This window comes from Melopsittacus undulatus, chromosome 10, assembly GCF_012275295.1.
Source record: "Melopsittacus undulatus isolate bMelUnd1 chromosome 10, bMelUnd1.mat.Z, whole genome shotgun sequence".
NCBI lineage: Eukaryota > Metazoa > Chordata > Aves > Psittaciformes > Psittaculidae > Melopsittacus > Melopsittacus undulatus.
In genome coordinates, this window is record NC_047536.1 from 4,439,838 (window position 1) to 4,467,594 (window position 27,757).

Genomic DNA, 27,757 nt, shown 5'->3' on the forward strand with positions numbered 1-27,757 from the left:
AATGCTTTTGGGATCTGGAGAGCCAGGAATTCTGACTATCTCGGGCAAATACACACTAAGGGGTTTCGGTAGCGCTGCCCGCTACCCCGCTTCAAGTAACGGCAAGCGGGAGGCGCGGTCCCTGAGGGAGACCTCTGTGTGAGGCGGGTGTTCCTCCGCCGCGGCTGGAGACACGTTTCTTGCTGTGTAAGCCTGGTTTCAGAAGGCACTGACCGCAGGACTGACCGCAGGACTAACCCCCGGCCCTCACCCCGAGCTCCTCGGCCTGAAGCTTACACCACAGAGGCGCTGAGGGAGCGGCAGTGACTGAGGGCAGCCTCGAACCCGCGACCCCCCCGCTGCGAGGGGCGGAGCCAGGCGGGACCCGCTAAGCCCCACCCCCGAGCGCCTTCCCATCTGCCCCCGCGGGAGCGCGCGGACAATGAGCTGGGGACGAGCGGCGGGCTGGCGCTACGCGGCTCGGCGGGGATCTCGCGAGAGCAGGGTGAGCGGCTCCCACTTCTCGCGAGACCTATGCCTCCCCCCCCCCTTCCCCTCCTCCTCCCGGGCCACATCCACATCCCCGTACGGAGGGCGGAGCGGAGCGGACCGGGCGGGCGGCCGTCAGCAGCCGAGCAGCGCGGCGCGGACCGGAGCGGAACGACGCGGAGTGGGGCGGCCGCCGCCGGGCACGTGAGCGGGCGGGCGTGCTCTCGCGAGCGCGGCGAGGCCTGCAGCCGCCTCCCCCCTTCAGTCCCTCCCTCAGCCCCTCCGCCCCCCCCCCTCCCCTCCGAACGGGAGCCGCCGCCGCCGCCGCGGTCCCTTCCCGCCGCCCCTTGGCCCGCAGGTAGGAGCGGCGCTGTGGCCCCCCCCTCCGGCCCAACGCCACGTTAACGACCGGGGCTGGCGGCTGCCGCTCCGCCAGGGAGGGAGGGGAAGGGAGGAGAACGTCCGTTAGGAACGGCAGCGGGTTGGGGGGGGACGGGCCTGGTGCGCGGCCGCAGCGCGCATGCGGAGGTGCTGGCCCCGGCCCGCCCGGTGCGGCGCCACAGCTCTGCCCCGCGGCCGCCCGCAGCGCCCCCGCCCGGCGGTACTGCGGCCTCCGGGGGCCCGAACAAAGCCCCGCGGCTCCGGTGCCCGCTTCCCCGGCGGGGGGGTTGCTGGTCGCGGGGAGGGGGGTTCCTCTCGGCTGCTCGGTGTTTCCGCACGTAAAACGTGTCCTTAGGGGTGATCCCAATTAAAACCACGCTTACCCCCCGAGTGGAACTTCACCGGAGCGCCTCGGAGCGCTTGTGGTAGCCTCGGAGTCGGCATCTGTCCTCCCCAACCCCCAAAACGTGCGCTTGGAAGCTGAAGATCATGTCCGTAATCTTCCTAACGTGTTTGAAAGCCGTTAGCCTCAAAACCTGCCGGGTTTGATGTTTATCTGGCATGAACACTTAATGAATTGAGCCTTAAGAACACTGGCAGTGGGAGTATCCCTCTGACCCCTCTTTCTACTCAGTTTCACTTTCATACGATTTAGGCTGTGGTAACACATCATGGTGCAGGGTTTTTTATCTTTTTCCCTCCTGTGGTGGATTAATAATGTTCTCTCTCTTTGATGTATATATTTTGTTTCCAAAGTCAAAATAATGAGATCTGAAGTTCACTTATGCTGAAAAGAAGCATAAAAGTTGTAAAGAACTTTCTGGGAACCTGAAGAGTTGCTTTGTTCTGATAAATGAAGCACTTATGCTGTAGAAAGACAGCTGAAAAATCCCTCTTCTAAATGTGAGGCTTTTCTCCTTCCCGTGAATCATACCTTTGGGAAAAAAGTATTTGTTACTGTTTTAAATAATTGAATAATCTTTACTCATTTTACTTAGCTTTAAATTTTTAGGCTTTCTGAGCTGTTGGTGGAGTAGGTGGTCCTGACTTTCTAAAGTAGGGAGCAACTCTTGTGCAAAATTAAGTCTCTTCAAGCAGTCTATGTGGGTTTTGTGCCTCAGAAAAGGAAAATGGAGTGTTTTGTCCTGATGCTGCTTTATACAGAATGTTGGTCCAGTGACTTAATCTTCCTGACTTTTGGAACATGTTAATACATTGAAAGCAGTATATTAAAATCAGACATTATTTTGCTCAAAATGTAGTGTGATCTATATTAACACTTGTATTAGTGAGACGTGAATGATCTTCTGACTTGAATTTTATCAGCAAGCCCACATAATGATTCATTACTGAATTATGTGGAATAATTAGATTTGAGTGAGGATGCTACCACTTGAGCCTGTGCATATGTGTGCTCAGTGGTAACCCAGTCTCAGTGCTTTTATGTGCACTGGGTAAAGGGGATGAAATCTGACCAACACGTACTAGAACTGTGATTGCTTCCTCACTATTCTGGTGAGGTGGTGATGCTATGAGCCTTTTGTGTGTGTTTGTTTTAGAGAAGCTGTCTGCCATTTCCAGTGTTTTGCACATACCTAGGGAGTACATATATCCCAGCACTAAAATGATAGGAAGAATAACCCAAGAGGAATTCCTAATTCCATCCTTAAAATGTGAATATCCATGTTCCTAAAGGTAAAAACTAAAAAGCAGTTAAGGAGAAGGGTCAGCCTCTTGAGAGTCCAAACTTAGGTGTATGGATATGATGATCCATACAGCTGAAATATGATTGCCACCTGCTTCATTCAGGACTACATCTAAATAAAGATGCTCATTAATTTGGTTGGAAATAAAGAAGTAACTATTGTCCATTGCCCTTCTCTGTGACTGGCACCCATCTCTGCAGAGGGTTCTGGTGAATGTGAAGGTATTTTGTAATGTAATGCTTGAAGTGTTCTGGGTAGCTCAGCAAATCTGGGGAAAGCTGAAGGGAGGAAAATTGTGAATAAATTATTCCCATTCAGTTCCTTTGTTACTTTATGATTGCATTTTCACAGCCTCTCTGCTGTTTGCATTCTTCCTGTGTGCTCTGAGTCAACAAGTCTTGAAAACAAAAGCAAGTTCCTCACAATATTTCTGAACTAGTTTAGTTTGCAAGTGTTGAAGTGCTGTATTGCAGAGTCAGAACTTGAGTAAGAGTTTTATTTTGAGCACCAAAACAGACCCTTGATTCTCCTCTGCAACTAGAATCCACCTCAACAACCACATGCAAGATCTCAGCTGGGAAAGAATGTGATTTTTATCCCAACTTTGGAAATGCCTGGGAGGCATCAGACTCGTGTTCCCTGAACCAGTCAGAAGCTTTTTAATCACCAGAATACAAAAGTGTTCTGTTTTGCTTGAAAAAGAAACAAGGTAGAACTGGTTCTCTGTTACAGTGATCAACTCTCTTACTTGGTCTGTCTTTGGGTTGCTACACCTGTTATTTTTAGAATATAATTATGGTGTGTTCTGTGGTTGATGTCCAAGTTTTGGTGCCTGTGAGGCTGTTGTTCATCTGCAGCACTGATGTGAATGAACAGCGATCATGTTCTCACCTTGCATGAACATATAGTCGTTGGTACTAGATCATCCAGTCTGAGATTCTACATTATTCCACTGTGACTGGTTTTGGCACTGGTTCTTCTCTTGAACCAAGCCTTGATGGCCTCATGGAGCTTTTTGTAAGTGCTGGAACCTGTGTGCATCCACCTTATTGTAGAGTTGGAGCTCAAAGGTAGTTGCCAAGAGTAGCCTTGCAATTAGTAGGAAAGAGTGTCTGGAAGCCATAGAGGTAATGAGTGCACATGACAGCAGTTACTCTGTATGCTCCTGGATGTTTGTTTTCCTTTTCTAAAAATACACATTTTTGTGCCTATCTTATTCTTTCTGTACTGTTCCTTATACTCTTTGTTACTTCTGTTGTTTCTGTGAAGGAATAAGTGTGCTCTTTTTCCATGCACTCTTGCAAAAAGAAGGATGCTGGAGTTTATTAGATTTTCTAATGAGCAGAAGTAGGAATTCAGCATCTTTTACAGTGCTCTTTTCTGCATTCAGATGTTAAAAACTGTAAATTCTTCTAAGATTTGTAATTGCTAAACTAGTCATTTTAATTCCTCATTCATAAATAAGTCTTTTTTTATATGTAATACTTCTGGTCTGAAGCAATCCTTTGTTATAGTAACTTCGTATCTCAGGTTTTTATGTGTTCCTCTGGTCAAGCAAGTCACTGAGATGAAGCTGAACATAATCGTAAGAGCTGAAACTCTTCCAGTTGTTCTGCCTGGAACTGATTGGCTAATCTGCACACCAAAAGAGCACTTCCATCCAGTGTGCCAGTGCTGCTTGAATTTTGAGGGCATGACCTTTGAAGATCAGTTGAACACAATGGGTTGTTTTCTTGCCTGTGAAACAGCAATGTTAAATTACCACTCTGAACTGAGAATTTCACACTACCTGAATCGGTCATCTGCATTTTCTCTGTAAGGCTGCAACACAATTCCTCCCTTGCCTCTGGAGAGACAGTGGCTTTTTCTGCATTGTCCAAGTTAAAGTAATCCTCTAGACTTCAAATCCTTTACGCTTGGTCAGTCAGCAGCTGGAAAACATCTGCTCCTCAGTTCTCAGCCCAGCATGGGGAGCTGTATGTCTAAATCTGTCACTTGAGCTTCTGGATCTCTTCTGCCGATAACCTTGGAGATGGTTTTGCTAAGAACCACATGAATTCTTCATAGCAGAATAGGTTCCTGCAACAGGGGTGGAGAAGAAGAACCCATAGATATTTATCCAAACAGCAAGAGCTCAGGATGTGAGACTTCTCTGAGACTTTTTTCCCAAGGGTGTGCAGTCTTCAAAAGCCTTGTGTTGTTACAGACTGAGGGGGTGGTTTTTCAGCTTGCAGGTTAATTCATGCTTTAACAGATTGGAGTTTGGTTTGGTGAAATTCAGTGTTCTGAACAATTTTGGTTTTGAGGTGAAAGTGAAACTGACTAGAAAGTGAAACCAGATTTTTAATTTTGGTGACTTTCCTATAAAGAATGGAAGAGGAATGGGGGGAAAGATGAGTTGTTCTAAGAGCAAGCTTCATGTTAAAGCCATCATATGTACACACAGGTTAAAGAACCCCGGTTGGCAGAAGGATTAGGGAGCGAGGGAACAATTTTCAGCCTCCTGGTGTTCCACAAAAGATGATAATCTCAAGTTGTCACATGCAGCATGATCAACGTGTCCCAAGAATTCACTGAATTTAACTGTTTTCAGGAACAAAACTAATATTTATATTGAGGCAGTTCTATCAGTTTTATTGAAGTTTATAATGAGTTTTATACAAAAAGAAAAACCTTCTGTAGGGTTTGAAAATCGGCCTCATTTTGGCCTTTATTTGGTCCCAGTGTATTCTGTAGGATTCAAATTTCTTGGTTTTGTTGTCTGCCTTTACAGAAAAACTCTTTTGCAACTTGTAGATACAAAATGTGGGTGTTTTTTCATTGTCTGCATTTGTTTGGAAACCTAATAACATTTTGACTTTCAACTTGTTTCAAGATTGCTTCATATTATATGTTTTCAAATCTTAATATGGCCAAATTTCTGTCCACAGCTCTTAAAAATGTATATCTGAAAGCCTGTGTGTTCCCAGGGTAGCTGAAATGACATGAAGAACAATTAGCATAACACTTTGTACTCTGCTAAATCATGTCTGGATCTTTAGACAGCTTTGTTCAGTCAGACTCATCTTGCTGCTGTGACTCAGTGGATGGCACACTTGCTTAAAGCTGGCATGGGTCCATGGGAGCCTGTCTCTACCAGGTGCTGACATGAAAGCTTTCAGAATGTGGGCAAGGCAGGAAGTACTATCTTGGAATCATGTGTTAAACCTGGCCATGTGGAAGTTAAACATTCTTTGGTATGATTTTTTAGAGCTTTTCCCCACTTTGCATTGTTGTCTTCATCTAATCTTAAAGAGTGGGGGCATAGGAGTAGAGTACAACAGCTATTGCAAGATGACAGTGATGTGGTAAATAGTGATTTTTGTAAGGACTCCACTCTAATACCTAATGAGGTGCAGGGCAGTTCACTGGCCAATATTACATTGTCTTCATCATACTGTCTTACTGTCCTTTCATGCTTTTTCATAAGATTGCCACTGTTTCTTTGTCTTGTTTGTGTCCCTCCCACCTATTCCTGGTTTTATTTTTCCCTTTGCTTCTCTCCCTTATGGGTGTTTGCAGCAGCCAAGCCTGGTTATGTAAAACCTCCCTCTGTACACAGGGTCACCTCATGGCATGTCATCAGGTTCTCTGCAGCCCAGGTCCATGCCAGACTTGGTTTTGTTCTCTGCTAATCTCTGCAGCGCAGCAGACAGTGAACTGCCAATTGAAAACTGTGACAGGAGGATTAGTGAGCATCTGTTCAAAGTGAAAGGGCAATGGAGAACTTTCCTGATCTAGTGAGAACTTGAATGGTGCAAGACCTTGCATTAATGGCAGGATGCACCGTGCCTTTCCTGACTCTCTGCTGTGAATCACTGTGAGGGTCAGGTTCATAAAGCCTTCTGGAATACCTGATGTTATGAAGAACCTCGTAAGTTCAGTTTTAAGCCATTCTGTAAGTGTGTGAATGAGCTACAAGGTAATTTATATGTAAGAATGGAAGGAGTAAGGATTAACCTGCAGAATTACCATTCAGTACTTTGAAGATTACTGAATGTAAGATAAAACAGATGCCCAGGTGAATATTAGCATTTCTCTCATGTTTGAACTCAAGTCTTTCCTTTTGCAACATAATTCTTAAAGGCTTCCTATTCAGGGATACTTCAGTGTGGTCAGCTTGTCCTGGCTATCACTTAGAATTGCCTCCTCTGCTCTCCCTGCATTCTTGTTTTACTGTTTTCTTCTGAAGCTTTCTGTCCTCTGCCTCAGATACTTTTAAACTTATTTCCATCCCCATGTTTCTCAGTCTCTTAACCTAATGTTACATACTCAGGCTTACTTTAAGTGACTCCATGGTATGGGGATCTTAAAAGCATAGCTGAAATACAAGTTTAGCTATGCTGGTAACAGAGTATGTAGTAAACTGTGTGAAGCAGTATCTTAATTATGTATCTCTCATAGAATTCATTGGTTTCCTACATAAATGAGTAGTTTTGTAACATGCTGCTACCCAGAAAGAAAACCCAAGTGTGATCCAGCCCCCCTCCGTGTGTTGCTGAAACAGGACTCCAGATTGAGTAGGCAGTCGGGATAGAGACCTGCTCATAACCTTGACATTTTTTCTTCTGTTTCCAGTACAAGAGAAATTGACTTCTGCAGAGCTGGTCTCTTCAAGGGAAAATCCTTGCTTTCATTTTATCCTTCCCATTCCTCCCCAAACACCCTTGCTCTCTTAGAAGCTGGTTTAATTTGGAGCTATGCAGTTTGTGCCCGTTTGTTTTTCCAGTCAGTTCTGTGTTCTACATGTGTCTGAGTGGCAGTGCTGGAGAAACAAAAACTGCTCTGCAGAGATTGAAAAGGGCTTTACTGCACGGGGGACCCAAGAACAACGTGTTCCTGGTGACATGTTTTCATGTGTATTGAATTGCTTTCAATTCTGTGCATCTGTCCCAAGTCTGAAAGAGGATGGGGGGAAGAATTACAGGGTATTTCTATTCTGCACTTTAAAAGACCTGAATATTTTATGCAATATATTCATTGTACCATAAAATATACTGTGGGGATTGATACACTGTTCAGTTAAAACTTCAAGTTGATCCAAATATTGAAAGGTTAGTATTTTAGTAGGACACAGGGCGGATGTAACTCCTACAAGTGACATCTTAGGATCTTTAACTACCACATGTGGTCATGGTATCAAAGTGCTGGGCCTGAACCAAAGAACTGTCATGCTGGTACGAAACAGGATCACCACACCATTGGCCTGAGGACTGGCTGGGGGCATTGTGCTATCTCCTGACTCACCTGGTGTCTCTTTCTGCTGGAGCAGGGTTTCCCTCGGAACTCCCATCCCAGTACTAAGCCTAACTTTGTTTAGCTTGAGGCCTGAGAGTACAGGCCGATGGCAGAGCTGCACTGTAACAGAGTAAAGAATCCCTTCTGAAGTGCTGTTAGCAGCATAACTGCAATTTGAGCAAGAGGTCTTGTTTACTTCCCACAAAAATTAAACCTTATTTTTCTTGTTCACTTCTGTCTTCACATCAGTAATTGGAATTTTACTGCATAAAGAGTGAATATTATGTTTGGTCTTATTTACCAGATCTTACAGCAGAAACTTTTTGCCCAAGCTTCAATTACTTTTAACTTCCTTTCGTCCTATTCTGTGGTGGTATAGGTTTCATTTTCAAATGTGTTATATGCCAAAGTCATCTTGGATTCTGTGGGCTTATGGGTTTTTTTTTGTGGTCTTCTCTATGTAGTAATGTAGGGTATAAACAAACCCATTAACCTGAGATCAAGGCTTACATGCTTGTAAACTTTGGATGCTCTCAGACATCCCAAACTTCCGAAATTCACTTGTCTTCAGTATGAAAGTAGCTTTATGTGGAAGAGGAGCAGTATGTATAGGAAGCACTGCTGTGTTTTTATCTGAAATAATATATGTAGGTTCTGGGTGCCTCTTGAATCTGTTATGTAATAAAAGCCTTGTAAGATTGAGATCTTTTAATGTTTTTTTTAGATCAACATGATGCATAAGTTTAAAACTGCATCTGTTTAAAGGGATTTATGACTAAACCTGCTTGTTTTTCTACAGAATTGTCTGGTGTTTCTCAGCTTGAAGAAGATCTGCAGTCATTATTGATCCTCTTTCTTGGCGTTACCATTTTTGAAGTGAAGTTTGCCTAGCTTTCTAGTGTGAGCTCTCTTTTCAGCCATCTTAAACCAAAACAATAATAATAAAAGAAATATTTTTTGATCCATAAAGTAGACAAGCTGTAGTTCTACAATGTCCAAGTCATTCCAGCAGTCATCTCTGAGTAGGGATTCACAAGGTCATGGGCGTGACCTCTCTGCAGGAATAGGCCTTCTTGCTGCTGCTACCCAGTCTTTAAATATGCCAGCATCTCTTGGAAGGATGAACCAGGGTACTGCACGCCTTGCTAGCTTAATGAATCTTGGAATGAGTTCTTCATTGAACCAACAAGGATCTCATAGTGCACTGTCTTCTGGTAGTACCTCTTCCCATAATTTACAGTCTATATTTAACATTGGAAGTAGAGGTCCGCTCCCTTTGTCTTCTCAGCACCGTGGAGATGCAGACCAGGCCACTAACATTTTGGCCAGCTTTGGTCTGTCTGCTAGAGACTTAGATGAACTGAGTCGCTATCCCGAGGACAAGATTACTCCTGAAAACTTGCCTCAGATCCTTCTACAACTTAAAAGGAGGAGAGCTGAAGAAGGTTATGGTAGAGATGGCAGATCATCCGCACGGGAACCACCATACAGAGTACCTAGGGATGATTGGGAAGAAAAAAGGCATTTTAGAAGAGATAGCTTTGATGATCGTGGTCCTAGTCTCAACCCAGTGGTTGACTATGACCATGGAAGTCGTTCTCAAGAATCTGGTTATTATGACAGAATGGATTATGAAGATGACAGATTAAGAGATGGAGAAAGGTGTAGGGATGAATCTTTTTATGGTGAGACTTCGCATAACTATCATAAATTTGACAGTGAGTATGAGAGAATGGGTCGTGGTCCTGGTCCCGAGAGATCTCTCTTTGAGAAAAAGAGAGGTGCTCCTCCAAATAGCAATATTGAAGACTTCCATGGATTCTTACCGAAGGGTTATCCCCATCTGTGCTCTATATGTGATATGCCCGTTCATTCTAATAAGGTGAGTTATGCACCAGATACTTCTATTTTCCTTTACGTTGTAGTATCTGTTCTGTTTTTACCTATTTCCTTAATGATTTCTATAGCCTGGTTGCTTTTGAAATGATCTGCAAGTTGGTTTGACAGTGAAAAAGGCACTTGATTATTTACACGGTAATTGTTAACAAACATTGTAAACCAGGGCTTTACATTAATGTGTTTTGTTTGCCCAGATTGCTTAACTTCAAGTCAAACAGCTGTCATCTACTGGGATATCTTATTTATATTTTACATCTACATGTTCTCTTAACCACCAAACATCTGGCATTCATGCAGGTTTGGGGTGGGGTGTTTATTGTTTGGTTGGTTTGGGGGGGGTTGCAGTGTATCTACTGTGCTGTTCAGGAAGCTAGTTTCAGCTCTCCTCCGCATCTGTCTTGATTGCTGATTTATATGTAGTTAAGATGCATTCTTGCACAGTTCTGCTTTTTCCCTGTCCAAAGGGAAAGAGTTAATGTAGAGCCCTGGAACTTAATTGCAAAAGTAAAAACCACGTTTTAGATTAGCTCATTCTTGCCTTTTTAATTTCACTTTAACACTTTATCTCATACTATGGCTGGAATTTGTCGTCATTTTTCTCCTTTTTCACAACTTTCTTAGACACTTCAGACTCACTTTTTATTGTCACATGTTGCATCTCTCCCTGTAGACTCTCCCAGCAATCAGTCTGCTGTTGCAGTATCCTGCGCTGTGTTCCTAGTAGTGTTCTTTACTTGGCTCACAAGTAGAGTGGATCTTCGGGTATATTCAGTTATGCTGAGACTTCCCTCTTAGTTTAGCCACGAGTAGCTCAGCTCTCTGCAGAGGTAGCAGGTTACTCCAGATGTATCCCTGTGTATCCAGATGTTATTTTCAGAGCCTTCTCACTTTGAGCTTTTTCCAGTTTTACTCATCTTGCTGGTTTCCAGTGTACACCAGGCAGTTCAATTGGCTAATACAGTGTCCCTCTTGTTATGATTAGCAGCTGATTAACCTTCAAATGCAAATATAATACATGGTGTTACTGTAAAATGGTTACAATGTGGAATTGCTGTTACTAACCATTTCTTTACAGTTACCTCTCAAAAAGCGCTGCTTCTGTACATCTGATCTTTCTGACACGAGAGTTACTCTGTCCCTGCAAGGAAACGATCAAACCAGCCTTAGAGCCACACGCTGTATGACTCCAGCTGATCTGACAGATTATGAACTTGTGTTGCTTTAATTGCTTTCGATATAAAATAATCACAGTTATTCGGGTTTCTTGTCTCCTGTATTTGACCTTTATTTTCATAGAAGGTTTTAAGTGTTAACGGTTTAGATGCCATGCTCAGGTCTGTAAAAGGACTTCATTTGGTTAGATTGAAAACATAAACTTCTGAGGCCCTTGAAGATGGCAACCAGTAATCCTGTAAGTAGGGTTCTTTTTAGCACTTTATTTTAAAGCCTTGTGCTTCTTAGTTTGCTTTGGTGTGCAGATCTGCTGAAAGGAAATCCAGTGTGAAATATCTTCCCAGGTATGAGAAATACCAAATTCTTTTGACAGCATAACTTAAGTGGCTGTAACTTCTTCTGTAACATGTAAACCCATCCAGGTTTTAGGAATATGCTTTGACTTAAACTACTAGTACACCATAAAATATTTGATATTGGATCATCTGTGTCTTATGACCCACATTTGGGCTTTGTTTCTAATAGCAGAAAACATGTCACCCTAAGAATTTTTCTCTTTCTCTCCTTTTTTCCTCTGGTTTGCATACCTGACAGGTACAGAATGTCTTATTTTGTGTCTCCCACAAAATTGAGTCCAGTTGCACTTGTGATCTGATCTGAGCCAAAATGTATGGAAAGCAGAAAGGGAATGCTTTTCTTGCTGGGACAATGTACAATTACTGCAGTACCAAAATCTCGTTTTCCCCACCTCCAAATAAAAGTACGGATTTTTTGGAAGGGTATGATAGCACAAGGTGTGTTTTAAGCCTGAACAAGGGCTTAAACACCCTTCACTGGCAGCCTAATCCTCTGTTTTTTCTTATTTAGCCATGTTCTTAACTGCTGCTTTCGATTGATGTGTGTATATTTTAAGGCCCAGTTTGTTTTCTGTCTGATTGTGAGACAAATTATGCCCCAGTTTCTCTAGGCACTTTGTCAGTCTGATCCCTTTCTGAAGGAGTGAGGTGTTAGCTGTGGAGGGGTTTTCTCTGCCAAGGAAAAAGGCTGCTGCAACACGAACAGATGAATTTGGAGGTTAAACACTTGGAATGGTGGTACATCCCAAAGGGAAAGCATGGCTGTGTCCCTAATAGAGGGCTGCCTAAAATTAGGTGCTTAAGTTTGGCCTAATTTTCTGAAGAACAGTTTGTCCTCTTGCTTGTATCCATTGAGGCAAAAGGTAATCTGAGTTCTATGAACCTCAGTGCAAATTTTATGTACCTTAACTTTGTTCAGCATCTGTCAGTATCTAGTGCCCTGCAGCCTCGGAGGGTGACACTTTAGACTGGGTTAGAGGCAGGGAGGAAATTCCACATTAAGAAATTAATCAAAAGTTAATAATGTAGATGAGCCATTGTTGTTCTGCAGGGGGGATCCTAAGTTACATGTCAGATCTCCTAAAGGCATTTGAAATGGAATGACAATTACATCTCCCAAACTTTGCCTTTAGTTTGCAGATAACCTCTGCTTCAGCTTATAATGACAATTTATTTAAGATAGCTTCAAAGCATGTTATACCTACCAGAATTGGCCACTGAGGTTTTACAGATTGTGCACCCAAATTTAAAGGGGTTTTTAGTGTTGAAAGAACTCTTTTCTGGAGGATAGTGCTAAAACTAGTTAGCAACTTAAACCGAAGAAACTTTCTTTTAGGTATTAAATGCTTCCTAGGTAGGCTTGGGGGATTTTTATCCTAATTGCTATTTATAGTTGCAGTTCCTACATGCTGTGCAGTTAACAGGAAAGTGGTGCTCTCATATCTGGATAAAATGAGTGAAGGTTTCATCTTGCTCCATGTTACATTCTGTGTATTATGGAGTAATATTGTAAAGTAGCTTAACAGCACAATGGGAGATGTTAAATCCAGGTTTTTCTCCTTTGGAAAGTACAAGGTAGACATGTAGCATATGGAAACGCTTAAGAGGCCTCAGATGTCCTTCACTGTACCCAGAGGGATGGCTGTAGGGTGGTGGAAACTAAACAGCAGGAAGGATGAAGGATTAGGAGAAATGTCATTTGTGGGTGCTGTGCAGAAATACACATGGAAAAAAGAGACAGAAAACAGTTGCTGATGCAGGATTCATATTCACAGTTTTACAGATGCCAGTATAACACAAACTAGTACTGCTATGTGTAAGAATGTAAGCAAGCAGAGATGTGGCACGTTGTACTTGGCTAAAGCAGAAGTCTCCTGTCTGCCCTTCTCTTGAATAAAGAACTCCATTTGTAATGACAAAACTCAGCAAAGAGAAAGCAGAAGGCTCTCATTCCATTCTAGTGCTAAAGCCAGAACCAGGAGGAGTTTCACCTGATGGTTTGGTTTAATTATAATGATGTTACTCCTCCTTTGTGCCATCTTGATTTAGATCTCATTTTTTTCCCTGATTATTCCCCTCAAATGGTTCTATATTTTTATATTTCTCCTGTACACTTGTGGTTTGTCCCCAGCTATGCACTTTGATTTCATTCAGTCTTTCCTTTCTGAATTCCTTGCAGTTTCTTGGCTGCTTTATGGTTCTGAAAACCCGAGTGCTTTGTTCACTTTAACCTTTAAAAGCCTGAGGAATGAAGCAGAGCGGAGGAAATTCTAAAGTTACTGAGGACAAAAACGACCTCAGTATCCAGTTATAAAAGTTGCAATCACAGTGATGTGCATGTCTGCTGTAGCAGTTCCCCCTGGTAAGCTTTGCACCTTGGAGGCAGGATAAGCCCATAGATGTCAAGGCGTTCATCAGACACCTTTTCACCCAGGTTAGGAGTTAAGAGGTGGGTCCAGTTTCAGTGTCTCTTGAAAGCACTACAGAAAGATTTTATCTGAATTTTTGATACTTCAGCTTAGAACAGAAGATGCTGCGCTGTAGAACGTTATTTTGTTAAAACTGGCTTCCCAAATGGGGCTGTTAATTGTTGTTTACTTTGCTGCAGGAGTGGAACCATCATATCAATGGAGCGACTCACAGCCGACGCTGTCAACTGCTGCTTGAAATGTATGAATTCCAAGTACAGTAAATACCCTTGTGGCATGAGGGCATTTAGGAGCTTGTAATCGTAGAGTCCTGGAATGGTTTGGGTTGGAAGGGACCTTGAAGCTCATCCAGTTCCACCCCCTACCACAGGCAGGGACACCTTCCACTGGAGCAGCTGCTCCAAGCCCCTGTGTCCAACCTGGCCTTGAACACTGCCAGGGATGGGGCAGCCACAGCTTCTCTGGGCACCCTGTGCCAGCGCCTCAGCACCCTCACAGGGAAGAGCTTCTGCCTAAGAGCTCATCTCAGTCTCCCCTGTTCTGGCAGGTTCAAGCCATTCCCCTTGGCCTGTCCCTACAGGCCCTTGTCCAAAGCCCCTCTCCAGGTTTCCTGCAGCCCCTTTAGGCACTGGAGCTGCTCTAAGGTACCCCCGGAGCCTTCTTTTCTCCAGCCTGAGCAAGCCCAGCCCTCTTAGCCTTTTTCCATAGCAGAGCTGCTCCAGCGTTCTGATAGTCAATTATGTTGCACAAAGCAGGCTTCGAAAACATGATGTGTGCCTCTTGGGGAATAAAACATCTTAAAAGAGCATCTTCGGGACAAAAGGGATTTCTGTGCATAACTTTCCAGTCCTGCTGGTCTACATGGAACATTCGGCCTGAACAGCTGAAAAACCATGGAATTTTGTAGTAATCACACCAACTTTGAAGTTTCTGTTGTGAAACATTCCATACAATTTGTATTATGAATTGGCAGACATCTTACCTGCAGTGGAGGAAGCTTCTCTTTAAGAACAGCACTTCTGTCAGCAGAGCAGTCTCTTGTGGTGGTCCTGTATTGGGCAGAATTACCGTGTACTTAATCTGTGTTAATGTGGAAAAGGATCACTACTTGTAGGAAAAGTACTATGGAGGTAGAGGAGACTTCTCTTAATTTTTTGTTTGTTTCTTTTCAGTTACCCAGAATGGAATCCTGACAGTGACTCAGGACATGGGATGTAAGTAGAAATGAGTTTTAAAGACATTTGTAATGTTTTATGTGAAACAACACACCTTCTCCTCTTCAAACTGATACGTCCCTTTGTTTTCTACTAGCCAAAGAGCACCAGTAAAAGCAGCTAAAGCTAACTTCTCCTTAAATGCTCTACAAAAATCAGGGGGGGTTGAGAATGAAAGCTTCAGTTTCTTGCTTTAAAATTAAATGCGTTTTCCCCTTTCTAGGGGTGATCCCTTTATGTTGCAGCAATCCACAAACCCTGCACCAGGAATTCTGGGACCACCACCACCTCCCTTTCACCTTGGAGGACCTCCTGTTGGGCCAAGAGGTAACAGCAGCTGGCACCTACTTCTGCAAGATATAAATTCTTGATACTCTTTTGCTCTTCTTGTTCTACATTTTTCTGAGCAGTGGAACTGAAATACTTGAGTCCCTCCCTGGCCAAAGACTGGTACAGATCCCATACTTCCTCTTTTTGCCATCTGTTAACTACCAGGCACATCATTTTGGCTGGGTTCTTATCTATGTTTGGTTAATCCACGCATGGGTTGGACTTGCATTTTTTCATATCTGGAAGTTTTTTGTCTCTGATTTCTGATTTAGCTGCATGTTGGTGGGGTTTGTTTTCTGTGGGACTTGCAAGAATTCAATGATAAGAGCAGCAAGTGGGGAATGGGAAGATGGATGGTGCAAGTCTCTTCTTGGCATGAAGGCAGGGTACAGAACAATTGATTTCCCTGAAGTTGTTACTTCCTAGCTTTGAAATAGTTTTTAAAAGAGCAGAGCTAATCAACTGATGTCGATATCTTGAGAGAGCACAAGTATTGCAGATACTTTAAAGGAGTTTTTAGATGATAGATGCATTCATACCAGATTTCATTAAAATAATACTGTTAACTTCCCAGAACATCTCAGACTTGGAACCCAGCGCTATTGGAGAGGCTTTCTTAGGCATTCTAATAGAATTGGTGTTGGGTTAGAACTAAACCTAGCAGTCTCTTTCTGCACCTAGAACCCCAACTGAAAAAGTGTATCTGGGTTAAAGAGATCTCCCATCCTTGGGACCTTTTGCTATGGTAAATCTCACTCTGAAACAGAAGAGGTGGGTTTTTCCCAACAGGTTTTACTTATTCTCAGCTATTATTCCACATCAGTAAATGCAGTTTTGTCCTGGGTTGAGCAGTAGCGGTTATTTTTCTTCTTTTTAGTAGCTGGTGCAGCTGTGTTTTCAGCTTCAGTCTGAGAACAATGCTGATAACACCAATGTTTTCAGTTGTTAAGGAATGCTTACCCTGATCAAGGACTTTTCAGTCCCATACTCTGCCAGGGAGGAAGGGCACAAGAAGCCAAGGAGGGATCAGAGATAGGACACCTGACCTAAACTAGCCAAAGGGGTATTTCATACCACTGCATGTCATGCCCAGTATAGAAACTGGGGAGAGTTACCTGAAAGGTCCAGATTGCTGCTTGGGCTGGACTGAGCATCAGTCATAGAATCATAGAATCGTGGTGAGCAATTGTATTCTCTCCTTTTGTTATTTTCCTTATTACTGGTGGTAGCAGTGGTGGTTTTGTTATACCTTAGTTAATGGACTGTTCTTATCTCAACCAGTGGGAGTTATGTTCTTTTGAATGAGGAAGAAGGGGGGAGTGAGCAAGCAGCTGCATGGTTCTGAGTTACTGGGTGGGCTTAAACTGTGACAAGCTTTTTCAGTGAAGGTAAACTGAACAGAATGATCAGGAAGGGAGACCTCAAGTTACAAGACAGTTGGAACATCCTTTTTGGACTGTAAGGAAATAATTACATTTTAAAATTTGATATCATTCTGGTTTAGTATTACAAGTGACTTAACTGGATTTTGTGATTCTCTATCTGATCTATGATTCTAGCTCTTTAGAGCTTGTGAACATGAGACATGTTAACACCAGTCTTACAGGTTGAACTAAGCTTGCTCATTCTTTCATTTCTTAGGAGCTGGAAACGGAAATATGCAAGGACCGAGACACATGCAGAAGGGCAGAGTGGTTAGTATTAAAAGCTTGATGTTTAGGGGTTTTTGAAAACTAGTTTTATATTATATACTTTGCTTTCATAAAGTCTTTAAAAGCAAGGGTTTAGGATTTATTTGTGTGGATATACCGAAGCTCCTGAATAAGACTGGGGTTCCACTGTGCCATGTACTCTACAGAATTACAGTTTCCAAACTGTACAGACCCCATTTAAACATTCTGTTACAAGGAAGCTGTGGGACATGAACACACAGGCAACTTTGGCACTGCAAGCATCCTCCTCTGTGGAGTCCCTGGAGCTTCAGTGCTTTTATTATATGCATCTCATTTTGGTTACTACTGAAAAAGTACAACCTAAGTAGAGCAGAGCCTTGACAGACTATTTAGAGTTTGCTGATACATGTTTTCTTTCCATCCTGTGATGCATGCTTTGTCTTCAACAGGAAACAAGCAGAGTTGTTCACATCATGGACTTCCAGAGGGGAAAGAACTTGAGATACCAGCTGCTTCAGCTTGTGGAGCCGTTTGGAATCATTACAAATCACCTGATTCTAAACAAAATCAATGAGGTAAGGTGAGGCCCTTCAGTCCTGCTGCTGGCACTGCTCAGTGTCCTTGGTGTGCTTCCTGGCTGAGCTTACGGTTTTAGAAGGACTTGGCTACCCAGCAAGGTAGCTGCATGTCACCATGGTCACACGTGTGAAAGGAGAGTGACCAGTATATTTCTTCCCAGAAATGCTGTATTTTACATTACATATTGTTTCAAAATCCTTCTGGTTGGTTGGTTGCTCACAGCTTTTTCAAAAACACCTTGTGCTTGCAAATTCCTGTCTTGTTCTCATACTCTCTGGAAACCTGCTTGGTCTTAGTTTGGGTTATAGAATGTTGTGTTTTGAAGTGTGGAAAAAGCCAGTATCGCCACAGGAGAGAAAAAGCAGGAAGCAATTGAATGTTCTGAATCCAAATCTAGGTGGAATGTAAACAAATAGTTCTATTTGTGCACCTAAAGAAAGTATGTGAAATTCATGCCAGGCTCTGCAGGTCGGTTAATCTTGTAACCAAAAAGCAATTTCCACTTTCGATGCATCTGTTTTTACATGAAAGCCAAGGGGGAGCTTGATATTTGAAACAAAAATATGAATTCTTGAAGGAGTAGCACTTAGTTTGGTCATTTGTATGATTTCAGGCATTTATTGAGATGTCAACAACTGAAGATGCCCAGGCAGCAGTGGAATACTACTCAACAACACCTGCACTGGTATTTGGTAAACCAGTGAGGGTCCACCTTTCCCAGAAATACAAGAGAATAAAGGTAAACCATTTTTGGTTTAGCAGTGCCTTATTTTAATCTGGGGCAGTGTTCTGAGGCACTTGAGTTTAATTTAGTCTCAATTTATGGACTTTGCAGCTGTATCGTGTTCATATGGGACAGTTGCCCATGTATATTCTATGTAGTATATCCTTAAAAAACTTCATTCCCTCTTTGATTTTAGAAACCTGAGGGGAAACCTGACCAGAAAACTGAGCCACCAAAACCAGAGCTTGGGCGTGTGATTCACCTCAGCAATTTACCTCACTCGGGCTACTCTGACAACGCGGTCCTCAAACTGGCTGAACCCTATGGGAAGATTAAGAACTACATCCTCATGAGAATGAAAAGCCAGGTAACAACCACAGGGACAGACAGGCCTGAGGGCTGGAAATGGAGGTGTTTAACTGAAGAAATGCTGTGCCTTTCACGAGGACATGTGGAGCCTCTCTGCTTTAGCAGAGAGATGGAAATTATTAGAGGTCTGTGTAGGTGGTGCTTGGCTATCAGCTTACTGCAAAATGTTACTGGAACGGGAGCTGCTTTAAAAAGAACACAGGCCTCAGCTGTGAAGATGATACATTTACCATTGAGGCTTAATTTTTGTTGTTATGCGGATTTTTAAGAGTCTGGAGGTTTTTTATGGCTGAAAAAACATCACCTATGAAACATGAACAGATTCCACTATTGTACATCTTTCATTTGCCCTTGGTTTCTGTTTCTTTAAAGCAGTCCTGCTGTGGCTAGTAACATGTTTTGGAAGTGTATGTATGAGTCCTGTAAGTACCCTTGCTGTGTAAGCTGGATGCAGGAACAACTTTCCTCTCTCTGCCAGTGATACTCTAGCCCAGATGAGTTTTTAAAAGCTTTTTGAACAACCTCTGTGTGCCATAGGCTTGTTTCTCAGAGGAACAACTCCTGAAGCTGGGCTCATAGACAAGCAGTTGCTGCCTGCTCCAGCCTTCTCTTGAAAAATAACAAAATGGGGAGTGTCTTGGCTACCCTGGAATTGCCAGATACTTAAACACCAAATAAATGTGTTTCATTCTCCAGATGCTTTTTGTCTCATAGAATCACAGACTGGTTTGTGTTGGAAAGGACCTTAAAGCTCACGCAGCTCCAATCCCTGCCACAGGCAGGGACACCTTCCACTGGAGGAGCTGCTCCAAGCCCCTGTGTCCAACCTGGCCTTGAACACTGCCAGGGATGGGGCAGCCACAGCTTCTCTGGGCACCCTGTGCCAGCGCCTCAGCACCCTCACAGGGAACAGCTTCTGCCTGAGAGCTCATCTCAGTCTCCCCTGTTCTGGCAGGTTGAAGCCATTCCCCTTGTTCTGTCCCTAAAGGCCCTCGTTCAGAGCCCTTCTCTAAGTTTCCTGTAGCCCCTTTAAGCACTGGAGCTGCTCCAAGGTCTCCCCAGAGCCTTATGTTTGGAATCAAACACTTTGGTAAATTGAGAATGTTTGGAGAGGATGATGGGTCTAGAGGATGGGTCTGAATCTTGTAATTTCATTTCAAACTTAGGACATGCTATGTTTAACGTTAAATAACTTTGCCTGCAGGAATGTTGTGCATTTCAGAGTAATTCTAAATGTGTTTTAATATTTCAGGCTTTCATTGAGATGGAGACCAGAGAAGATGCTTTAGCTATGGTGGAGCATTGTGCCAACAAAGCTCTTTGGTTCCAAGGCAGATGTGTGAAAGTGGATCTGTCTGAAAAATACAAGAAACTGGTGTTAAGGGTAGGTAGTAGGTTTAGTTCTTTAGTTGCAGGTATAAAATAGAGTAGAAGAGAGCTGTCACTTGCTGGAAGTTCAGTGCCACAGGTAAAATTGAAGTGTTTTCTGGCATTAGTGTTTTCTGGCTCTTTAAGTGCAGTTACTTGGTGCAAGTGGGATGTTAGGAGACCTGGAACAAAGCCAAAGACTTTTCCTTTCAGATTAAACCAAGCCAACCAACTACTAGTATACAGATTTTGGAGAAATTGGTGTAGATTTGAATGAAAATGTCTCTCTTTAGAACACTCTGTAATGTTTGGTATTTTACCCTCTTCTGAAAATGATCAGTGAGTAAAATCCGTCTGGGCAGCAGAACTATGTACTCGTTTGTTGTACACTTAACTCTTGGCTTTTCCTTTCACAGCTGCTGGTTGTATGTCCATTTGATTGTACACATACTCTTGTATACAGCAAAAAAAGCCAGTGTCATTAGGGACTGCTTTTTAAACCACCAAGTATTAGAACAAGTTTCCTGTGTTGGACACCAACCAAAACCTTTCTCTGTAGCGCCAGAAAGCTTTTTGTTTCCTACTGTGGACACAGACCCCAACTACCTAGATAGGTAGATTGTCTTACCTCATTTATAAGAATAAGCTTTGTGAAAACTCAAATCTGTAACTGCACCTTTGCACGTGAAGCTCACATAAGGAGGAAAGGGTTGGCTGATAGCTGCTTCTTTTTCATGACATAAGACCAGGCTAATATTGTTACACTTACAAGACTTCCTCTGTCAGATTAGGACACTAGGGAGAAAAGCAGGAGAAATCTGAGCTGTGACACTGTCTCAAAAGCACAAGCTTTCCGTATTGTAGAGGTGAAGAAATGTTATGGTTGCACATGGTCATGCACCAAAAATTAACAGTCTGGGGCAAATTGCAATAACTTGGCAATCCACTGAATTTTTGCCCATGCTACTGCCATACAAATGGAATTTCCTGTTCAGTAACTCATAAATAAGTGGTGTGAGACTGCTAAAGCTTTTCAACTACTAAGGAGAAGGAGAAAGAGAATAGATGGACTGATTTGTGCTGTTGCCTGCACCACACTGTACCAGTTCACAAGCAAAAGAGGAACTGTGGGTTGTTTTTCAGGATATCCCATTTGTTTTGTACTGAATACCTGATAATTGCTGTCAACAAAGATACGGGTTTTGGTTGGGTAAGGTCCTGTCTAACATAGCGGCAATTTAATTGATTGATAGGTGGGCATGGTGAGAGTACCTGTGGAGTAAGATAGTTGGAAGTGCTTGGCTAGTGTGCTGTCTTGTCTGGATTAGTGCTGCAACACCTCTTCTGTGCCTTACACATTCTACTATTTCATTTTAGATTCCAAACAAAGGAGTTGAACTGCTGAAGAAGGATAAAGCCAGGTAATGTCCCATTGCTGAAGCATAGTGTTGCTTAAAGAAATATGAAAACACCTAATCCAGAGTATAGGAATTGGACAAAAGAAGCCAGCCAAGCTCTGAGATCAGGCTGCTGTTTGTTGTGCCCTGAGATTAAGTGTTTCTCTTTTGCTGCCTGTCCTCTTCCTCTAATGATGAGGTCTCACAGCCTTTCCAGGCTCCTCAGGAAATGTTTTCCAGCCCTCGGTTAGCTTTGCCTTCCTGCAATTTAAACCCATGAGCAGGTGTCCTGTCTTGTAAGGACAGTTCCTCCTTAGAGCAGCCTTTTGCATATTTGAAGAGTGAAATCCTTCAAGGTTTCCCTCAACCTGTTGTTTACTGAACTAAAACACATATTTCAGGCTTGTCCAGAGAAACAGAACCTGACTTTTAGTAATGTAATTTCTGGGCTCTCTTAAGGTTTACAAGGAAGTGTTCTTTATTCTTTACAGAAAGAGAACGTATTCTCCAGACAGCAAAGATTCTCCAAGTGATAAGAAGTCTAAACCAGATGCTACTCAGAAACCTGAAAGTGGCAATGCAGAAGATAAAGCAAAAGAGGAGAAACAAGATGATGCTGCTGAGCCATCGGGCACTAAAAGCGCTGCACAGACAGACCAAGACGAGCCCAGCTTACTCCTGGAGTCTGAAGATGAGCTGCTAGTGGATGAGGAAGAAGCAGCAGCACTGCTGGAAAGTGGGAGTTCAGCAGGAGATGACGCAGATGTTGCTAATTTAGCTGATGTGACTGCTGAAGAGAAAAAGGACACACCTGATGATGTGACCGTAAAAACGGAGGGGAACGTTGCAACCAATCCAGCAGCAAAGAAGAAGCTTAAGAAGGTAATTGTATAGCAAGGTACCCAAGTGTGAAAAGCCCTGTCTAGCTTGAGTAGCACACCACAGTACATTCAATTTGAGGTCTCCTTCTGTGGGTCTTTAAAACACTTGTGTGCAAACTCTCTGAGGAGAAATGGGTGCTAAAGCTCTTCTGAAGAAAAAGGAACATCCCATTGGATGCAACTTGGAAAGGGAATTGGTTATAAATCCCTGTTTCTGTATAAAACTATTACTCTGGGGGCTTCTACCCATTTTTCTTGCCTTAACCCCTTTTTTGAGTAACACTGAGCAGCCAAGAACTGTGCTTCCTGAGCACAGTTCTCTTGTGTATCTCTTGAGACTGACTGCAGTTACTTCTGGAGCACAGAGCAGAAGGATGACATTCAAAAAGTTGTTGGGACTTGAGGTTAATGTTTGTGCATACAAAGTGGTATGTGCATCTACACTTTATGCTTATCTGGAAAGGGAGGCAAGTGCATTTGCAGTTAGCCAAGGCCCATTTCCAGTGGAAAGTGGTGGTGGGGAATAACTTCAGGGTGTATTCAGTCATGTACTTGCTCTGAATTCCCTTTTTCTCCCAGCCGACACCACACTCTCATGGGTCTTTATGCCCTCCCAGCTGCTCTTTTGATTCATACTCTGTTCTGTGCAGAAGCATGCAAAGTTCTAGTATCCTTTTTGACTTGGAATGTTGTTTTGCAAACAAGTTATGCATGTTCCTTATTCTTACTGAATGAAGGGTGCATGGGTTTAATCGCGAAGGATGATTTGACCGGGGTGCTAGTTACACAGAATCAATCCTACCAGCAGTGATTATTGTGGGCTATCTGTTATGATAAACTCCCTCAAAACCCAAACTTGCTTCCTTGAAGACCTGTATTAGAGCACAGATACAAAGCTGTTTCAGTGCTACTCAGGACTGCTGTTAGTTAAGCCTGTGGAATACTGATGTTTCTGGCAGCAATGCGTCCCAATAATCGGGATTTAGACAGAATCACTTATAATGAAGCTGGATTTTAAGAGACCACCACAGTTTGGGTGGTTGGTGCTTTTGAGTTGTTTTTTTGTCTTTAATGCAGAAGCTCCAAGTTTTCTACTGGCTGAAAAAGAGCTCTGTTTTTTTTAATGTGCTTTTATTAATGGGCACCAAATTGCTGTGCTAAAGTTTTACCTTGTATGAGTTTGAGAATCTTGTGGAATAGTCTCAAATGGGAACGCACAAGCTTTGTTTCCAAAATGAATTCCACCTAAAATACTCTTGTAGAAAGGACTTTTGAAAAGTAAGATCAGAGTAAAAAGAGTAATGCTGAAATTGCCAAGTCGAAGGTCAGATGTTGGTATGATAAAACAGTGAGCCCTCATGATGCAAAAAACCCCACGAATTTACTCTGTTCTAAAACAGAACTCTTGATTCTGGGTCAGTGGGAACACTGTGATGCTTCTGCTTGAGTAACATCTGCAATGAGTGAGGTAGGTCTTGAAGGAAGAACTTGGGTGGTTTTCCAGGGAGATTGGAGAAGATCTTCTGAAACTGAAAACTGTTTGAGGGAAACATGTTAAGAATAAGCTGACATAAGGAAAACCATTTTCTCGACAGCGCTATGTGGGAGGCTTTCCACGGAGCATGGAAGGCTTTGTCACTCTGGATGAGGTTGGTGATGAAGAAGACTCAGACCATCAGAAACTCCGCAAGTCTGGCTTGGTAGTAAAAGCTGCTGCCAAAAACGATGATAGTTTGGCAGAAATCAAGGTAGACAAGATTGAGGAGGCAGAGCAGGAAAATGAAACCCTAGAAAATGGAACCAAACCTGAAGATAACTTGAAGGCTGAAAACGCTGAAGCTTCAGACACCACAACAGCACAGGAGAGCGAGAAAAATGCCCATGAAAATACAAACACCCAGGATGAACAGGAAACAAAGAGTGTCCAAGAGAAAGCTCTTGTTCCAGATGAATTCAGGATTGGGCCGTACCAGCCAAACATCCCTGTTGGTAAGGCTGTTTCTATTTCTTCTCAGATATGTCTCTGTGCATTGCAGTAGCATTTCTCATTTCATCTGCCTTTTTTTTCTGGCAACACATTGCCTCTGAGCCTTCCATTTTAGGGCTTCCCCCTCTTCTCCCCTTCTTCACTCCTCTAACCCTAGTATTTCCTTTCTCCTTTTCCCTTATTTCCATACAGTTCTCCATAACACTTTCCTTTAGATAGAAATTAAATTGGAAGAGGTATATTTTAGTGACACAGATTCAATTAGAGGCACCAATCACAATAGTGGTGATAGTTCAGATTCATACTAAATACTTAGAGCTCAAAACTGATCACAGAACGTTGTTAGTTCTTTTGAAGGAACCAATAAAATGGACCCTTAAGATGAAAGATTGACTTTAAACTTTAAAATCCAAGAAGAGCCTGCACATATGTAGTTCTTAGTAGGCCCTGGCTTGACTAAACTAAAACAAGGACTTTGAAAGATAAAGCAGCTTTTAATGTAAAGTGAATTATGGTTTTAAGATTCAGCTGAAATAACATATGACATGAAAAGAAATGATGTAGAGTAGATCTCTTAGTTTATTTTGTGGTGTTTACTTCTCTAGGTGTGAATTATGTGGTACCCAAAACAGGGTTTTATTGCAAATTGTGTTCCCTGTTCTACACAAATGAAGATGTTGCAAAAAAGACCCATTGCAGCAGCCTTCCTCATTATCAAAAGTTGAAGGTAAGGCAAAAACTTGTTCATTTTAAATGGCGTGATTCTTTCCTGGGGAATAGATCTGAATGAGACTGCACTGAGGAAGAAAAAAGCTGTTCAGGGAGTGGAAATTGGCTATTCTGTAACCTCTAACTCAGGCTAGAGCTCTTCAAAACTTCGTCTCGTGACTAGAATACACAGGATCCACATTTTAAAGATGGGCTCCAACATTTTGTTTGTAAATCTGAATTAAAGAGGGCATTCTAATTGGAGTCAAGTCCAGGCTTAGCAGTAGTGGTGCAGAGTAAATACAGATGACTCAGATCCCTTCCAGTTGTCCCTTTGAGAGTGGTTTTAACCAGTCAACAGAGCTTAAGCTGAAGTTTGTATATCTTTAAAAAAGAAAAAGATCAGTATTTGCAACTTCTGATTTTGTGAGCATGTTTTACAATTCCCAATTGGATTAGGTATCACATGATTGCATGGCACCAGTGATAATGCTGCTGCTCTATCTTTGTGTACTGTGAGCTGCTTTTAAATACCACCTCTGAGAAAGGGAAATCCTAAACAAAGCTCTTATAATAATGCAATGTGCACATAAAGTGATTTAATCCCAGTCGATCACTGAGCTGAAAGCAGACCCTGGGGGTCTGAAAAGAAAGTGGCACCTCAGATGCCAAATGATTTGGCAGATGCCACTCAAATCATTTGCTTTCTCCCTTGCAGTAATAGGGAACCCTACAAAAATACAGGACCTTGGAAGGCAGATGGCACAAATAAATGGCACAAAGCAAACATTGTCAAGGAGCAGATCAGAAAATCAATTCCCATGCAGAGTCTGGTAGTAAGAACCCCCACCTCATCCATCACCCCATAGCGTGTTTTGTTTTCTTTTTATTTTCCATTGAGGTACCTGGTTATGGGACTTTAAAGACTTGATATAAAAGGGAAAGTGGGGGAAATAATCCCAAGTTATTAACTTTACCACTTGCACCTGATTTGATTTGCTTTATCCATGGCACAAATGACTAGCGAGCTGTGCTTGAATGATTTCCTAACACTGGTGTGGTTATAGAACTGGGGAGGGGAGGAGGGGTGGAAATGCAGCTTTTGTTTGGCAATGGCACTTCTCCAGCTGGGAGTCTTGGTCACTGTGAGAGCAGTAAGAGTAAAGGAAGAGATGAAGTGATACCGTTACCAGTGTCATTGAAACAGTAACAAATTCCTCCAACTTCTAAATAACTCTTGTTTAGAGAGGGGAGATGTTTTGTCCCTGGTATTATAGATGTCAACTTCTGAGCAGGTAAGTGGCACAGTCACTGACATGATTCCATGGCACAATCAAAAGTCATTCTCTGGGCCTGCCTACCACTAGGGAAGGAGAGGCTGGCAGAGGCTGCCCCTTGGTGTTTCCTGGTGGCAGGTTCTGTGTTCAGTGACATGGTAACAATGTGGTGCTTCAGAGGATCTCCACTTCAGCATACAGAGAAGTGCCAGGCTGTTAGTTAAAACCTTTGCAATTAATATTCACGGGTATTACAACTTTAGAATTGGGTTTATGTTTCTATTATTGATGTTGTGATGGTGAGAAACTCTTTAAATATATCCAAGATTTGATTGCTTTCTTTTAACAGAAAATTCTGGATAAAATGGCAGAAGACCACAGGCAAAAGAAAGAAGCTTAAGAGGAAGGATGTAAGGAAAACAGTGGCTTTGTTTTTAATGTTAATCTTTTATAAAAGCAGTACCAGTAGTAGATGGAAATACTGTATTCCTTTTTGTTTTAGTGAGATACAGTAGGCATTATAGGTCTGTTCATGTGTTAAATGTTGCAGCAAAAAGCATATGCAGTTAAGTTAATGACAGAAATCTGTTCTTCATGTGAGAATGGCAACAAGCTTTCGTTTTGACACTTCAAGCTATTAAAGAAAAGAATTTTGCACCTTTGTGGGAAGCTCATCTATGAGAAGAAAACTTCTTCTTTTAAGTGGAATTTGCTACTTTGGAGCTTTAGAAATTGTCTTTCAATTCCATTCTCAATAAAACATCAAAAGTAACACTGTATTTCTAGTTTCTCTAGAACATTCCATGTTTCAGTCTGAGCCTAGCAGGTATTTAATTTCCAGTGTAAGGCTGTCATTGCATTTCACTTTTGAAAAGTCTTTCAATGTAAGTTCCATTTTTAAATGTTGAATTGCAGTTTCTTTTAATGTCATTGCTGTTATATAGCTAATAGGAGAATTAGCGATTAGTCAGCTTTAGAACTTTGTGCTTTTTTTGCCCCCTAAGCTCTTGATAGATTTTCTTATTCAGCTACTCCGTGTATATTTAGTGCAGAGTAAATGCCTGTTCTTCTCTGACCAGTATTATTTCCTTGAGCTCTTCCTGCTTTTACTTGAATCCTGTAGCTGTCGTACATCTCTAGTACATCCAAAAGCAGCGTTCAAGTCCTGAACTGTAAAAAAAGTATCTTTATATTCTTCACATGTAATTTTTTCATACCTGCATTTTAAACCCAGTTTTGTTTAAAATCTGGTTTTGTCAAGAATCTTTAGAATTGTGCTCTTAATGTTACCTGCACATGTGAGATGTGGACAGGAATATTTGCATGTGTAACCTGTGTTTATCTGTAGGTTTTGTTATTTACTGCTTATTTGTGAATTCAGGTTACTAAAGTGATTTACCAATAAATAAAGCTAGGTGCCAGTACTTTGTTATAGCTGTTTGGCATGTTAACCAGTGTGTTACTGAACTCTTGACTCCTGTGTTCATGATACCCCACTGAACCTCTAGCTCTCTTTTTAAAACCTGCATGTTTTAACACCTGTGAGTTAGCAGCTTGTTGC

The 27,757-nt window shown here is 42.4% G+C and overlaps 1 protein-coding gene across 4 annotated transcripts; it reads left to right on the forward strand.

The window, feature by feature from the left end:
* The first annotated feature begins 411 nt into the window (after positions 1 to 411).
* Positions 412 to 27,620, forward strand: MATR3 (matrin 3). Of its 4 annotated transcripts, none has more exons than XM_034066566.1 (15): positions 413 to 484; positions 8,632 to 9,714; positions 13,869 to 13,930; positions 14,862 to 14,903; positions 15,127 to 15,230; positions 16,875 to 16,927; positions 17,356 to 17,481; positions 18,099 to 18,224; positions 18,406 to 18,576; positions 19,831 to 19,962; positions 21,324 to 21,367; positions 21,835 to 22,225; positions 23,820 to 24,213; positions 24,817 to 24,938; positions 26,546 to 27,620. In XM_034066566.1, the coding sequence occupies exons 2-15, from the start codon at positions 8,824 to 8,826 to the stop codon at positions 26,594 to 26,596; spliced, it is 2,709 nt and encodes a 902-aa protein (XP_033922457.1). In that variant the 5' UTR covers positions 413 to 484; positions 8,632 to 8,823; the 3' UTR covers positions 26,597 to 27,620. The 4 variants fall into 4 exon arrangements, with proteins under 4 accessions (XP_033922458.1, XP_033922457.1, XP_033922456.1 ...); XM_034066565.1 differs by lacking the exon at positions 413 to 484 and adding an exon at positions 677 to 826; XM_034066567.1 differs by lacking the exon at positions 8,632 to 9,714 and having other exon boundaries at positions 412 to 484.
* Positions 27,621 to 27,757: the final 137 nt, after the last annotated feature.

Coding starts and splice junctions, on each gene's coding strand:
- MATR3 (XM_034066566.1), top strand. CDS start 8,824: ATGTCCAAGTCATTCCAGCAGTCATCTCTGAGTAGGGATTCACAAGGT. Junction 9,715..13,868: donor TGCCCGTTCATTCTAATAAG/GTGAGTTATGCA, acceptor ACTTTGCTGCAG/GAGTGGAACCATCATATCAA. Junction 17,482..18,098: donor TTCTAAACAAAATCAATGAG/GTAAGGTGAGGC, acceptor GTATGATTTCAG/GCATTTATTGAGATGTCAAC.